Raw genomic sequence first — 17210 nt, 5'->3', positions numbered from 1 at the left:
GTTTATGTTCACTTAATTAAAATTAGAAATACAGTTTAATAAAAGAAAGAAAGAAACTTTACTGATAATCCATGCAGAAACAACCACTGTAAAATTTCATTATAATTTTTGGGACATTTTAAATACAAATATGTAGTCATCCATTGCATGTTAATAAATATGTGTGTGCATACATTTTCAATTCTTGCATGGTATGCCATTCTACATATATGCTCTACTTATTCCATTTATCCTTTTTTGTTGGACAGATTATTTGTAGGGACTCTTTCAATTTCAAGGAATATAAAACCTAAAAAAGTGAAATTTTTTGACTGTATAATTGTCTTAGTTTCCTACAGCTGCCATAGAGAAGTGCCAAAAACTGGATGGCTTAAAACAACAGGAATTTATTGTCTCACAGTTTTGGAGGCTAGAAATCTGCAGATCAAGGAGCTGGAAGGTCCATGCTCCACCTAAAGTCTGTTGGAAAGAAACCGTTTGTTCCTTTCTCCTGGCTTCTGGCAGTGGCCAGCAGTGCTTGGCATTCCTTGGCTTGTGGCGTAACTCAGTCTCTGCCTCCGGCATCGCATGGCCGTCTTCCCTGTATCTGTCTGTGTCTCCTCACCCCTCCTTACAATCCTGCCCTACTGGATTAGGGGCCACCCTACTTCACTGTCATCTTATTTTAATTTAACTAATTCTGTTTGCAGTTATCCTTTTTCCAAGTAAGGTACTGGAGGTTAAGACTTCAACATATCTTTTTGGGAGTTACAGTTCATCCCTTAGTTAAAATCTCATGCGGGCTCTTCCCCTTTAGTAGCAAGATAGCTGGCAGCTGTTCCAGAGTTACAGCCTTTCAACTCCAAGCCTGACCAGAAAGAAAAAACCAGATGCTTTCCAGGAATGCCTTCAAGCATGCTAGTTCTAGAGACTGGACCTACTTGGATCCAATCACTGTATGGGGATTTGGAGGGAGGAGTGGTGCCACCAGGCAAAATCAGAGTCATATTATCAGAAGGGGATGTAAATGCTGGAAGGCAAGAACAGTATCTGTCATATTTGAAGTTGGTAATTGTTTCCAGCTGTTTGCTTCCATCAACTACACCCTAGAGTTAACCTTGAACATAAATCTTTGCAACCATGATTGATTATTTCCTTAGGATAACACTTAAATTACAGGATCTCGGCATGGCACATTTTAAAAGAATTTGATACCTTTTGCCAAATTGCCTTCTGTAAAGAGGGTGTTAGTTTTTCTCAGATTCTTACCTTTACAGCTAGACACGAATGCTATCTTGTTTTACTTTGTATTTACATTAATTACTCCTGAAATAAAACATAATATCTGTACCCATTGGTATTTTTTATTTTCTCGATTTTTTACTGATATCATTTAGGTATTTATCAGTTGGAGTATTTGCCTTATTTATTTTTAAAAGTTGCCATATACTAATCCTCATACTTGTCTCAAATGTTTCAAGTCCTTTGCTAGTTTTTCATTTGCCTCTTAACTTTGTTGGGAGGTAATAACATTTAGAGTATATCATAGGTTTTTGTGAGTATTAAATGAAATAACATGTCTAAATATCTGAGGACAATGTCAGATAGCAGGCACTCAATTTTAGATTTGATTATTTTTATTTGTGCTGTTTTTCAATGTACAGAAGATTTAAATTTTATAATTGGAGCTATTATTCTTTTCTTTTAAGCTTTTCATGTATGTTTAAACTTTTAAAAAAAAGAGAGCAAGAACTTTCCACAGCTTTCTGTTTTTCAAATCACAGGCTAATTGGCAAGAATTAATGGCTACTCTGTATAATTGCTGATTCATACAGACTTAAAGAAAGTATTAAAAAACAACCTATCTGGAAAAGGAATGTCTCTTTGAATATGATTAATTTCCCTTCTCTTTCCAAATGAAGGAAATATGACAATAAAAATTGCTTTATATTGTGACTCATTCATTTAGCAAATATTGATTGAGCACCTGCTAAGAGCCAAGCACTGTTACAGGCCTTGAGGATTCATTGGTGACCAAGACAACCATGTAGCTTATAGTAAATGTATGAGAACCATATACTAGATAAAAATTCATGCAAGTAAATATTTAGTTACAAATCTAAGACATGCTATAATGGAAAAGTGGAGACTTTTGTATAATAGGGAAATAATTCAGTCTCGATCAGGAAGGACCTCTTTGAGGAAGTCAAGCTGAGATTTAAAGGAAGAATAGGACTTATCCAGAAGAATTTTCCAGTGGATTCCATCCACAATTTGTAATAAATGGTGATCAGCCTATATTGTCATTAAATTTTATGGAAATGACAACAAAAATAAATACCCCACCAGTTTTCCTCATGAGACACTTAACATACTAAGCTTTCTTTCTGATAAATTATGCTGCCATGATAAATTAGTTGTTCTGTTTCAGTGCTTCTTAGACTTTAATGTATCTACACACATATCCTCAAGACCTGAGGATCTTGTAAAATGCAAATTCTGATTTATTACATCAGGGCTGGGGCTTGAGATTCAGATGATGCCCAATGTGCTGGTCAGATGACCTCACCTTAATTAAAGAAAACAGGCATCTAAATTAAATAGATACATTGACATTCTTGAATTATTTTATGATCTCTCTTTGTGTATTTTCAGTTCAAGTAAGTTTGCTGCTGTTGGATTTCATAAATCTTTGACTGAAGAACTGGCTGCCTTAGGAATTACTGGAGTTAAAACAACCTGCCTCTGTCCTAATTTCATAAACACCGGTTTCATCAAAAATCCAAGTACCAAGTAAGTTGAGACAGAATTTGAAACAAAAGAATTGGTGGTGGTTATGAATATAAGCCTGTCTTTGGGTTTTCCTAAATACTTTAATCCCTAAAATTCCTGGTGTTCAATGCCCCTAACTCATCTCAATTTCAGGCTCTGTTAGATTGTGGGAAAACAGGTGGAGAGAGATGAAGACAGAGAGAGAGGGAGGGAGGGAGAGAAAATGAATATAAATATGAACAACACAGGTGAACATACTAACCCTTCCTTTTTCCTTTCTGTAAGCAGTGCTTGTCAGACTTAAGGATACATATATTTTTCCAGGAGTGTTTGCAAACCATTTAGATTCCCAGCCTGCCTGCCCACATCTCCAAGATTCTGATTTAGTAGACTTTAGTTGTGGTAGGGTAATGGTGGGGAAGGGGGCCAGGAACTCAATGTTTAACAAGCATTATAGGTGATTTCAGTAGAGGTAACCCAGAACCACTATTTAAGAAATACTTCCATTTGGTAATCTAGAGATTATCCCCCAAAACAAGTACCAGTCTACACCCTTTCCTTGGTTAAAAAATAAAATTAAAAACTTTCAGCTCTGAGATTGATTTTTTTTTTTATTAAATTCAGTTTTATTAAAATACATTCACACACCATACGATCATCCATGGTATACAATCTACTGTCCACAGTATGATAACATAGTTATGCGTTCATCACCACAATCTATCTCTGAACATTTTCCTTACATCAGAAAAAAACAGAACAAGAATAAAAAATAAAAGTGAAAAAAGAACACCCAAATCATCCCCCCATCCCACCCCATTTGTCCTTTAGTTTTTATCCCCATTTTTCTACTCATCCATACACTAGATAAAGGGGGTGTGATCCACAAGGTCTTCACAATCACACTGTCAACCCTTGTAATCTACATTATTATATAATTGTCTTCAGGAGTCCAGACTGCTGGGTTGGAGTTTGGTAGTTTCAGGTATTTACTTCTAGCTATTCCAATACATTAAAGCCTAAGAGCTGTTATCTATATAGTGCATAAGAATGTCCACCAGAGTGACCTGTCGACTCCATTTGAAATCTCTTAGCCACTGAAACTATTTCATCTCATTTTTGCATCCCCCTTTTGGTCAAGAAGATACTTCTGAGATTGATTTTTAATGTTTCCTCTCTTTGGGAATAACTTTAATGTCTTTGTAAACATGATGAATACTTATTTTTTTTTAATTTAGTTTTACTGAGATATATTCACATACCATACAATCATCCATGGTGTCATACTTATTTTTTAAAATTCTAAAATTACAGAAAAATACAAATAGGAAAGTTTGTTTTTTAAAAAAATTTCCTTAAAACCCTCAATCCAGTGGAAATTACCCTTAACATTTTGCAGAATGTTCTAGACATCTCTCTGTGCCTAGATAAATGTTTAAATTTTACATTACTGGTATATAATATAACTGGGCAGAGGGTGGGGCAAGATGGTGGATTGGTGAGGTGTATGTTTTAGTTACTCCTCCAGGGAAGTAGGTAGAAAGGCAAGAACTGCGTGGACTGGAAACCACAGAGGAATTTGACTTTGGGCATAGTTCATACAACACTCATGAACACGTGGAACTGCTGGGATCGGCAAAATCTGTAAGTTTTTGCGGCCGGGGGACCCGCGCCCCTCCCTGCCAGGCTCAGTCCCATGGGAGGAGGGGCCATCAGCGCTGGGAACGAGGAGGGAGAACTGCAGCGGTGGCTCTTCTCGGAAACTCATTCTACTGATCCAAACTCCAACCATAGATAGACTGAGACCAGACACCAGAGAATCTGAGAGCAGCCAGCCCAGCAGAGGGGAAATAGGTATAGCAGAAAACAGCAAGAAAAACCCGAAAAGAAAAGCGGAGGATTTTTGGAGTTCTGGTGAACATAGAAAGGGGAAGGGCAGAGCTCAGGCCCTGAGGCTCATATGCAAATCCCTCAGAAAACTGATCTCTCTGCCCCCCCAGGCCTTCCTTAATGGCCCTAATTGCTTTGTCTCTTAGCATTTCAATAACCCATTAGATCTGTGAGGAGGGCCCTTTTTTTTTTTTTTAATCATTTTTTCTTTTTCTAAAACAATTACTATGGGAAGCCCAATACAGGAAGTCTCAAAGACTTGCAAATTGGGCAGGTCAAGACAAGAGCAGAACTAAGAGAGCTCTGAGACAAAAGGCAATAATCCAGTAGCTGAGAAAATTCACTAAACACCACAACTTCCCAAGAAAACAGTGGGTGTCCACTCACAGCCATCATCCTGCCTGCCACCGGCCCCATAGCCCAGAGCTGCCCCAGCCAACTGAGTGTGATGGAAGTGCTTCCAGTAACACGCACACACCACAAAATTGGACATGGACATTAGCCTTCCCTGCACCCTAAGCTGCTTGTCCCAGAGTTGGGAAGGTGGAGCAGTGTGAATTAACAAGCCCCATTCAGCCATCATTTCAGCAGACTGGGAGCCTCCCTACACAGCCCTGCAGCCCAGAACCGCCCTGGGGGGATGGCACGCACTTGTGACATAGCACAGTCATCCCTCAGCAGAGGACCAGGGGGTGCACGGCCTGGAATATGGACCCACTTGCAGGTCTCAGGGGCCATACGCCAATACCAAGGACTTGTGGGTCAGTGGCAGAGACAAACTGTGGCAGGACTGAACTGAAGGATTAGACTATTGCAGCAGCTTTAAAACTCCAGGATCACCAGGGAGATTTGATTGTTAGAGCCGCCCACCCTCCCTGACTGCCCAGACACATGCCCCATATACAAGGCGGGCAACACCAACTACACATGCAAGCTTGGTACACCAATTGGACCCCACAAGACTCACTCCCCCACTCACCACAAAGGCAAAGCGGGAGAGAACTGGCTTGAGGGGAGCAGATGGCTCGTGGACGACACCTGCTGGTTAGTTCAAGTGTACTCCACGAAGCTGTAGATCTGACGAATTAGAGATAAGGATTTCAATTGGTTTACAAATCCTAAAAGAACCCTATTAAGTTAAGCAAATGGCAAGAGGCCAAAAACAACAGAAAATTTTAAAGTATATGAAAAAACCAGACAATATGGATGACACAAGCCCAAGCACCCAAATCAAAAGATCAGAGGATACACAGTACCCAGAGCAACTAATCAAAGAACTAAAGATGAACAACGAGACCATGGCATGGGATATAAAGGACATGAAGAAGACCCTAGAAGAGCATAAAGAACACATTACAAGATTAAATGAAAAAATAGATGATCTTATGGAAATTAAAGAAACTGTTGACCAAATTAAAAAGATTCTGGATACTCATAGTACAAGACTAAAGAAAGTTGAACAACGAATCAGTGACCTGGAAGATGACAGAATGGAAAATGAAAGCACAAAAGAAAGAATGGGGAAAAAATGGAAAAAATCGAAATGGACCTCAGGGATATGATAGATAATATAAAGCATCCAAATATGAGACTCATTGGTGTTCCAGAAGGGGAAGAAAAGGGTAAAGGTCTAGGAAGAGTATTCAAAGAAATTGTTAGGGAAAACTCCCGAAATCTTATAAACACCATAAATACACAAATCATAAATGCCCAGCGAACTCCAAATAGAATAAATCCAAATAAACCCACTCAGAGACATATTCTGATCAGACTGTGAAATACTGAAGAGAAGGAGCAAGTTCTGAAAGCAGCAAGAGAAAAGCAATTCACCACATACAAAGGAAACAGCATAAGACTAAGTAGTGACTACTCAGCGGCCACCATGGAGGCAAGAGCAAGAAGGCAGTGGCACGACATATTTAAAATTCTGAGTGAGAAAAGTTTCCAATCAGGAATACTTTATCCAGCAAAGCTCTCCTTCAAATTTGAGGGAGAGCTTAAATTTTTCACAGACAAACAAATGCTGAGAGAATTTGCTAACAAGAGACCTGCCCTGCTGGAGATACTAAAGGGAGCCCTACAGACAGAGAAACAAAGAAAGGAGAGAGAGACATGGAGAAAGGTTCAGTACTAAAGAGATTCTGTATGGGTACATTAAAGGATATTAATAGAGGGAGTGGGAAATATATATGACAAACATAAACCAAAGGGTATGATGGTTGATTCAAGAAATGCCTTCACAGTTACAACGTTGAATGTAAATGGATTAAACTCCCCAATTAAAAGATATAGATTCGCAGAATGGATCAAAAAAAATGAACCATCAATATGTTGCATACAAGAGACTCATCTTAGACACAGGGACACAAAGAAACGGAAAGTGAAAGGATGGAAAAAAATATTTCATGCAAGCTACAGCCAAAAGAAAGCAGGTGTAGCAATATTAACCTCAGATAAAATAGACTTTAAATGCAGGGATGTTATGAGAGACAAAGAAGGTCACTACATACTAATAAAAGGATCAATTCAACAAGAAGAAATAACAATCAAATGTTTATATACCCAATCATGGTGCCACAAAATACATGAGAGAATCACTGGCAAAACTAAAGGAAGCAATAGATGTTTCCACAATGATTGTGGGAGACTTCAACACATCACTCTCTCCTATAGATACATCAACCAGACAGAAGACCAATAAGGAAATTGAAAACTTAAACAATCTGATAAATGAACTGGATTTAACAGACATATATAGAACATTACATCCCAAATCACCAGGATACACATTCTTTTCTAGTGCTCACAGAACTTTCTCCAGAATAGATCATATTCTGGGACATAAAACAAGGCTCAATAAATTTAAAAAGATTGAAATTATTCAAAGCACAAATCTCTGATCACAATGGAATACAATTAGAAGTCAATAACCATCAGAGACATAGAAAATTCACAAATACCTGTAGGTTAAACAACACACTCCTAAACAATCAGTGGGTTAAAGAAGAAATAGCAAGAGAAATTGCTAAATATATAGAGATGAATGAAAATGAGAACACAGCATATCAAAACCTATGGGATGCAGCAAAAGCAGTACTGAAGGGGAAATTTATGGCACTAAATGCATATTTTAAAAAGGAAGAAAGAGCCAAAATCAAAGAACTAATGGATCAACTGAAGAAGCTAGAAAATGAACAGCAAACCAATCCTAAACCCAGTAGAAAAGAAATAACAAGGATTAAAGCAGAAATAAATGACATAGAGAACAAAAAAACAATAGAGGATAAATAACACCAAAAGTTGGTTCTTTGAGAAGATCGACAAGATTGACAAGCCCCTAGCTAGACTGACAAAATCAAAAAGAGAGAAAACTCATATAAACAAAATAATGAATGAGAAAGGTGACATTACTGCAGATCCCAAAGAAATTTAAAAAATTATAAGAGGATATTATGAACAACTGTATGGAAACAAACTGGATAATGTAGAGGAAATGGACAATTTCCTGGAAACATATGAACAAGCTAGACTGACCAGAGAAGAAGCAGAAGACCTCAACCAACCAATCACAAGCAAAGAGATCCAGTCAGTCATCAAAAAGCTTCCCACAGATCAGACACCCAGGAGAGTGAATCTCCCTGGCAATGTGGAATATGACTCCCGGGGAGGAATGTAGACCTGGCACCGTGGGATGGAGAACATCTTCTTGACCAAAAGGGGGATGTGAAAGGAAATGAAATAAGCTTCAGTGGCAGAGAGAGTCCAAAAAGAGCCCAGAGGTCACTCTGGTGGGCACTCTTACACATAATATAGACAACCATTTTCAGGTTCTAATGAATTCGGGTAGCTGGCGGTAGATACCTGAAACTATCAAACTACAACCCAGAACCCATGAATCTTGAAGACAATTGTATAAAAATGTAGCTTATGAGGAGTGACAATGGGATTGGGAAAGCCATAAGGATCACACTCCCCTTTGTCTAGTTTATGGATGGATGAGTAGAAAAATAGGGGAAGGAAACAAACAAACAGACAGACAAAGGCACCCAGTGTTCTTTTTTACTTTAATTGCTCTTTTTCACTTTAATTATTCTTGTTATTTTTGTGTGTGTGGTAATGAAGGTGTCAGGGATTGATTTAGGTGATGAATGTACAACTATGTAATGGTACTGTGAACAGTCGAATGTAAGATTTGTTTTGTATGACTGCGTGGTATGTGAATATATCTCAATAAAATGAATATTAAAAAAAATTAAAAAAATAAAAAAATATATAACTGTTAACTGCTTGCTTCCCCAGCATTATGTCATGACCATTGTGCTGGTTTGAATGTATTATGTCCCCCAGGAAAAGCCATATTCTTTTATGCAATCTTGTTGGGCAGACGTACAGTGGGGATTAAGTTGGAACGTTTGGATTAAGTTGTTTGTGTGGAAATGCGCCCCACCCAACTGTAGGTGATAACTCCGATGAGATTTTTCCATGGAGGCGTGGCCCCACCCATTCAGGGTGGGTCTTGATCAGTAGAGCCATTGAGCTGACAGGCAGAGGGAACTCAGTGCAGCTGTGAGTGAGGTTTTGAAGAGGTGCTACAGCCAAGAGGGACACTTGGAAGAAAGCACAGGAGCTGCAGATGAGAGACAGTTTGAAGACGGCCATTGAAAGCAGACTCTTGCTCTGGAGAAACTAAGAAAGGACAAATACCCCAAGTGCAACTAAGAGTGACATTTTTGAGGAACTGCTGCCTAGAGAGTAACATCCTGGGAGAAAGCCGTTTTGAAACCAGAACTTTGGAGCAGACGCCAGCCACATGCCTTCCCAGCTAACAGAGGTTTTCCAGACGCCACTGGCCATCCTTCAGTGAAGGTACCCGATTGCTGATGTGTTACCTTGGATGCTTTATGGCCTTAGGACTGTAACTGTGTAACCAAATAAACCCCCTTTACAAAAGCCAGTCCGTCTCTGGTGTTTTGCGTTCCGGCAGCATTAGCAAACGAGAACAGCCATATTTTCCTGTCAATAAATGCAGATTTGCATCAGAAATTGTATTGATTATTTAGTGTTGTAGTTTCCTCATTGCTAAAGCAAATACCATGCGGTGAGTTGGCTTAAACAATGGGAATTTATTGGCTCACAGTTTTGAGGCTCCTCCTAGAAGTGAAAAATCAAGGCATCAGTAAGGCCGTGCTTTCTCCCAGCAGACTGTGATGTTCTGGGGCTGGCCCCAGGGGTCTTTGGTCCTTGGCTTTTCTGTCCCATGGCAATGCACATAGTGGCCTCTCCTGGCTTCTCCCTTCTCTTCTGGGTTCTGCTGACCTTCAGCTTCCTGCTGCTCCCTCTCTGTGCTTTTCTCTATAAGGCCTTCAGTAATAGGTTTAAGACCTGTCCTCATACAGCTGCGCACTGGGGGTGAAGTTAAAAATTCAATTATAATTTTTTAAAAATAGTCTGTTTTTAATTACTGAAAGTTTGATTGAAAAATTTGGCTCAAATATGTGGTTTTAGTATCTAAATCTTGAAAATGTATATTGAAGGAAAACTGGCCAGTTTTGCCTTTGGGACAGTACTCATTTCCCCCCTTGACATCTGATTTCATTTTTAGTGTATTTTCTGATTTTTATTAAGTGAACATAAACTAAAAGGGAAGGGTGCCCTCTTGTGGCAAAACTCTATGAATACAATTTAAAAATAATTGTGAAGCATATTGGTGGGGAAAGCATAAATAGAAGCTGACATCATTCGAGCCCGGGCACACAAATAGTTACTCGGCTAAGAGAGGGCCTGGGGACTTGGTCCTCCACATGAAACCCTTTGAGGCTAAGCTGGCAGTAGAGAACCCAAAAGGTAACGTTGGTTTTAATCTAGTACTTCTAATTAGAGAAGGAGATTGCTTGTCCTCATTGTCCTGTTATTTGTATTGGACACTAAATAAAATCTGTTCTTTTCTTAAATCTCACTACAGTAGTTGAGGGAGATATTGTTAGTCCTCTTAAGCAGATGAGAGTTATCTGAGGCTTAGAGAGAGCAAGTAACTTGCCTGTAAGTAGCAGAATTGACATTCAGACCAAGCTTTTTTCTTTTTAAATGGAGGACAAGGTGTCTAAAAGAAGAATCTGAACCAACCTCTGAATGACCAAACTCATGTTAATGTTAGAAAAAAAAATAGTTTGTCTCATGTTAATGTTGGAACTTAAATTCTCTGTTAAAGCACATCTAAAATGTAGTTTATTGGTTCATATATTTACACATCTAACACACTGCAAACTAACTGGCTTGCTGTAAAGATTATAATGCAGCATAAACTGAATGTATTAGAATTAAATATAATGAGGTGTCCTGATTAACTTTTTGACAGCTAAGAGTTTTGCTAAATAAATGTGTGTATCAAGATATAATTTTTGTTAAAAGCATTTATTGAAGGCCTGTTAAATACCAGGTACCCTACTAGGTACTTTATATAAATTACCTCTAATCGCTAATCCAGTGGGGGTTAGGCCATAATTTGTCTAACCCTGCTCTAATCCTTATAACAACTCTGCAAGATGACATTTTGTTGACAAAGAAACTAAAACTTGGAGAAGTTAGTCAAAAAGCCACAAAGTGGCAGGATTGAAATTCCTGCCCACATTTCTCTGACTCCAGTTGTCCTTTGTCTAGCTTTATTTTTTAACATAAACTTTTTATCAGAATTTTTTTCCTAAGAGTAATCATTTTTAAAATGTATATTAAATATTTAATTGGAAATATCTTTTTTTCTGATGTGTGATGATTGTAAACAAAATAGAATAATATAGAGGAAAAACCCCTTAATAAATGCTACTCTTCTGGAAATAACCACTTAAAAAAAAAAAATACAGATTTCCAGTTATAGCTTCCCAGTTTAGCAAGCTAAACTTCCATAATATAATACGTTTCTTTTTCCCATACATGGAAGCATATTATACTATTCTGTAAACTGCCTTTTTAAAAAAAAAACATCATAATAGGCTGTCATCAGCTTTCCCTGTTGATACATAAGGAGCTACGTTTTCAATGTTGGCATCCCAGTCTGTGTCTTCTCTATTGGTGGACATTTAAGTCTCCAGCCTTCCATTTTTGTAATCAGTGTGTATCCTTTGTGTGTGTGTGTGTGTGTGTGTGTGTATGTATACATGTATGTGAGTGTGTTTATATATGTGTATAGGTGTGTATATGCATAATCCTTGCATACTTTTCCAACAATTTTGTTGTGGTTGTCTCTTTGAAATGGAATTGCTGGATCAAAGGCTAAGAATATGTTTACTTTTGGTAGATTTATCAGATTGCCCTGCTGAAGGAAGGATTGTCCCAATTTATCCTCCACCAACAGTGCATATAGTGACCATTCTCCTCACCTTTGCCAGCTTTGGATATCAGCACACTTTTAATCTTTTCCAATATGATAACCTCTGTGTTATTTTTTGTGTGTGGTGACAACACGTGTATTTGAAGTTCAATTACTCTTACAGTTTTTTTTAATGCAATTTTATTGAGATATATTCACATACCAGATACTCATCCCAAGTGTACGTACAATCAGTGGTTCACAGTATCATCATATAGCTGTGCATTCATCACCACAATCAATTTTTGAACATTTTCATTACTCCAAAAAAATAAAAATAAGAAAAAAAAAGAATAATAATAAATAAGAACATCCAAAACATTCCATACCTCTTATCCCCTCTATTATTTATTTATTTTTGTCTTTGTTTTCTTACTCATCTGTCCATGCACTGGATAAAGGGAGTGTCAGTTGCAAGGTTTTCACAATTACACAGTCCACCTTAACAGCTATATAGTTATACAGTCATCTTGAAGAAACAAAGCCTACTGGATTACAATTCAGCAGTTCAGGTATTTCCTTCTAGCTATTCCAATACACTAAAAACTACAAAGAGATGGCTATATAATGCATAAGAATAACCTCCAGAATGACCTCTCAACTATTTGAAATCCCTCAGCCACTGAAACCTATTTTGTTTCATTTCTTTCCCCTTTTGGTCCAAGAAGGCTTTCTCATCCCACAGTGCCAGGGCCAGGTTCATCCCCGGAGTCATGTCCCACATTGCCAGGGAGATTTACACCTCTGGGAGTCAAGTTTCACACACTGGGGATGGCAGTGAGTTTACCTGCACAGTTGGCTTAAAGAGGCCACATCTGAGGAACAAAAGAGGTTCTCTGGGGGTGACTCTTAAACAAAATCATAAGTAGGCTTCACTTCTCTGTTTCAGGAATACATTTCATAAGGGCAAGCCCCAAGGTTGAGGGCTTGGCCTTCTAAATTGGTAGTCCCCAGTGCATGCAAGAATGTCAAGAATTCCCCAGGTGGGAAAGTTTAATATTTCCACATTTTTCCCTAGTTCCTCAAGGGGGATTTGCAAATACTTTTTTATTCTCTGCCCAAATTACTCTGTAGTGTATCAGGGCATCACACTAAACACAAACCAAAAGATCTCATCCCAAACCTTGTGGATCACACTCCGTTTATCCAGTGTATGGATGGATGAGTAGAAAACTGGGGACAAAAACTAAATGAAAAATAGGGTGGGATGGGGGGATGATTTGGGTGTTCTTTTATTTTTTATTCTGGTTCTGATTCTCTCTGGTGCAAGGAAAATGTTCAAAAATACATTGGGATGATGAATGCATAACTTTATGATGGTACTGTGAACAGTTAATTGTATACACCATGGATGATTATATGGTATGTGAATATATCTAAATAAAACTGAATTTAATTTAAAAAAAAAAGATCTTATTCCCTATTCAAGGTTCAGTGTAGTTACGGTGTTCAAATAAACTGATCATACAAGTTAAATTAGATAGTTACTGAAGATAGAAATTTTGCACCAAATAAGCATCTCTTCCTTTGGTCTCACACAGAAGTTGAAGTTTTAAAACACCCTCAACATCATCCTTTACCCTTTAGTCTTATTTGCTTTAGTCCTAATCAGATCAGCTTCATTAATATCTTTAATTGAAGTCTGATCTCTTTTTCAGTTTCTTTAACAGTTACTGCATGGGGTAATACTAACTTTCTTAGCTGCAGAACTTTAGCTCTGAGTCTCAGGTGTCACACAGATACCCAAAGTTCCAGGAAACAACCAGGTTGTACACAAATAGCTCAGCATCTCGGAATTTAGGAATGACCAGTAGCAACTCAGGAATAGACGTGACTGCTGTAAGAGCTTACAATTTAGAAACCTTTACAGTAAGCTTTCCCTGATAAGGAAATGCTCTTGAATTCAATTCTCAGAGTTTGCACATTATATTTAGTTCATATAGTGAGGCATTATAATATTAGTCTTTTTGTCTCTGGCTTATTTCACTCAATGTACTGACCTCAAGGTTTATTCACCTAGTTGCAAACCTCAAAACTTCATTCCTCCTTGCAGCCACTCAATATTCCATTTTATGCATACACCACAGTTTCCCCCTTCGGTTCACCAGTTGATGTGCCCTTAGGCCACCTCCATCCGTTGCAAGTTGTGAATACTGCTGCCATAAATACCAATGTGCAAATGTCCATTCATGTCCCTGTTTTCAGGTCTTCCAATATATACCTGATCACGAGGTTGCAGGATCATATGGCAACCCTATATTTTGTCTTCTTTGGAAACACCACACTGCCCTCCAGATGGGCTGCAGCATTCTACTTCCATACCAACAGTGAATAGAATTTTGTACATAAAATCTTAGAAAAAACAATATTCATTACTTAGGACAAAATTTTTCTTTTTATTTCTTTAATTGTAATTATCTGTTACATTTTCATTCTTTTTGCTTGTTTGTTTTAATTTTTATTGTGGTAACATATATCACATAAAATTTCCCATTTTAACCATTTTTATATGTACATTTCAGTGGCATTAATTATATTCACCTTGTTGTTTTACCATCACCTCCATCCATTACCAAACTTTTTTATCATGCATGGTACCATGTGAAGAAAATAAGTTAGTAACATGTGTATGGTATAACCATATGAAATGTATATAGGTACATTTCCCCACTTAACCATCACATTACTAGAGGAGTGCTGAAGCTGGCTTCTACTCATCCAGTGAGGTAAAAAGATCAAGAGAACTAAGAAAAGTTCAGTGGGTGCAACACTTCTTAATAGGTTAGCAAGGCCACAATGTGAGCGAGGGAGTGTGCTATAGTATTTACACCAGTGTTTTATGAGCTTTTGTGGAACTTGGGAATATTGGAATCTGTTAGCAATGTGCTGCAAAATGAATTTCTCTGAATGCTTTTCAGAGGTGCAAGCATCCTTCAGTTTCTGGATCCTCCTCAGCACCCACAACTGCCTAATCCACATGCTAAGGGATCAGTTAGTCATCGTCAGGCTTCCATTACTTTTGACATTTGCCTCCATTGGCTCAACAGCCATCACTTTCATTATTTTATTTCTTCTACTGTCCCATGTCTGAGCTTGTCATTTGTCATAGTCTTGCTTCAGGCTTCTGGTGTGAACATACTAGTCTAATAATGACAGATGTATGCTGATACATATTTTTAAGCTATGCTCTCCTTCATAAATCCAATTATCATGCTCACTTTTAAGCATATGCTACTTTATTTCTAAGGAACCTTGTTCCGGTTCGCTAATGCTGCCATTAATGTAAAATACCAGAAATGGATTGGCTTTTATAAAGGGGATTTTTTAGGTTACAAATTTACAGTTCTAAGACCATAAAAGTGTCTGAACTAAGGCATCAGCAAGAGGATACCTTCGTTGAAGAATGGCTGATGGCATCCAGAACATCTCTGTCAGCTGGGAAGGTACATGCCTGGCATCTGCTGGTCCTTTGTTCCCAGACTGTGTTTCAAAATGGCTTTCTCCAAAATGTCTCTGGGTTCCTCTCTCTCAGCTCCTGTGTGTCCTTCCTTTCTCCCAGGATGTTTCTCTCTAAGTGTCTGGGGATCCTCTCTTAGCTTCTCCGGGGCAAATTTTGGGCTTCATCTCTTAGCTTAGCATGTCCAAACGTCCTTCTTTCCACATCTTCCAGCATCTCTAAGTGTCAGCATCAGTGCCTGTGTTGGCTCCTGAGCTCTATTAAGTAGTCAGGTGAACCTGAATGGGCGGTGTCCACACCTCCATGGAAATAACCCAGTCAGAGGTTCCACCCTAATCAACAGACTGATAATTCTGCCCCCACAAAATTGCATTAAAGAACATGGCTTTTCTGGGGGACATAATATTTCCAAACCTGCACAAACCTCATCCAGTTTTTTTGTCTCACTTCTCTGATTAGTCATACACATTTAAAATCTGCCTCTCCAGATGTTAACCACCCAAACAATTTGGTGACATTGACAAATTTAATGACTGTATTTAATTACAAGTTACATGTCTTTTTTCTTCCATGTTTAGGATGATGAAAAGCTTTTGGTAATGAATGGTGGTGATGGTAGCCCAACATTGTGAATGTAATTAATGCCACTGAATCGTACATACAAAAATAGTTAAAATGCATCTTCTTGGCCGGGAGGGGGATGTGGGGGGAGGTGGGGTGAGCTTCGGTGGCGGAGAGAGTCCGGGGGGGGCCGAGGGGTCACTCTGGTGGGCACTCTTACGCACACTTTGGGCAGCCCTTTTTGGGTTCTAAAGAATTGGGTTAGCTGGTGGTGGATGCCTGAAGCTATCGGGCTACAGCCCAGAACCCATGAATCTCGAAGACAGTTGTATAAGAATGTGGCTTGTGAGGGGTGGCAGGGGGATTGGGAAGGCCGTGGGGACCACACTCCACTTTGTCTAGTTTGTGGATGGATGGGTAGAAAAATGGGGGAAGGAAACAAACAGACAAAGGTACCCAGTGTTCTTTTTTACTTCAATTGCTCTTTTTCACTCTAATTATTATTCTTGTTATTCTTGTGTGTGTGCTAATGAAGGTGTCAGGGATTGATTTGGGTGATGGGTGTACAGCTATGTAATGGTACTGTGAACAATCGAAAGTACGATTTGTTTTGTATGGCTGCATGGTATATGAATATATCTCAATAAAATGAAGATTAAAAAAAAAAAAAAAAAAGACATAATGCTGAGCAAAATAAGCCAGGCACAAAAAGAGAGATATTGTATGTTACCACTAATGTGAATTCTGTGAAAAATGTACAATGTTTTATACTGTAGAATGTAGGGGACCTAGAGATACCAATTAGTGGAGGGGGAATGATAATCTAATAAGAACAGATAAACTATGGAGGGTAATCTCGATGTTATGGGAATGCTCAGGAATGATTATGGTTTGTAAACTTTCTTGGATATAGTAAGATCATGTTGGAAGCAATAGAGTTATTTTAGGTTTTTTTTTTTCTCTTATTCCTTTGTTTTCTTAGGGGTTGTTAATTTTCTTGGGGTATGGTAGGAACATGTTGGAAGCAATGTAGTTATTTTAGATTATTGTTTTTCTTACTCCTCTGTTTGGACATGGTTTATTAATTTTCTTGGGGTATGGTAGGAACATATTGGAAGCAAAATAGTTATTTTAGGTTATTTGTTTTCCTTAATCCATTGCTTTGTTTGAAATGTTGTGGGGTTTTTT

General features: G+C 38.3%; 1 protein-coding gene across 1 annotated transcript in view; it reads left to right on the top strand.

Annotated features, from left to right (window-relative positions):
• Positions 1-17210, top strand: part of HSD17B11 (hydroxysteroid 17-beta dehydrogenase 11) — a 47631-nt gene that overhangs the window by 22633 nt on the left and 7788 nt on the right. The window contains exon 5 of the mRNA XM_037830223.1: positions 2635-2772. Within this exon, the coding sequence (XP_037686151.1) occupies positions 2635-2772 (138 nt within the window). The remainder of the gene's footprint in view (positions 1-2634; positions 2773-17210) is intronic.

This window comes from Choloepus didactylus, chromosome 3, assembly GCF_015220235.1.
Source record: "Choloepus didactylus isolate mChoDid1 chromosome 3, mChoDid1.pri, whole genome shotgun sequence".
Taxonomy (NCBI): domain Eukaryota; kingdom Metazoa; phylum Chordata; class Mammalia; order Pilosa; family Megalonychidae; genus Choloepus; species Choloepus didactylus.
This window is presented reverse-complemented; position numbering and strand designations above follow the sequence as displayed.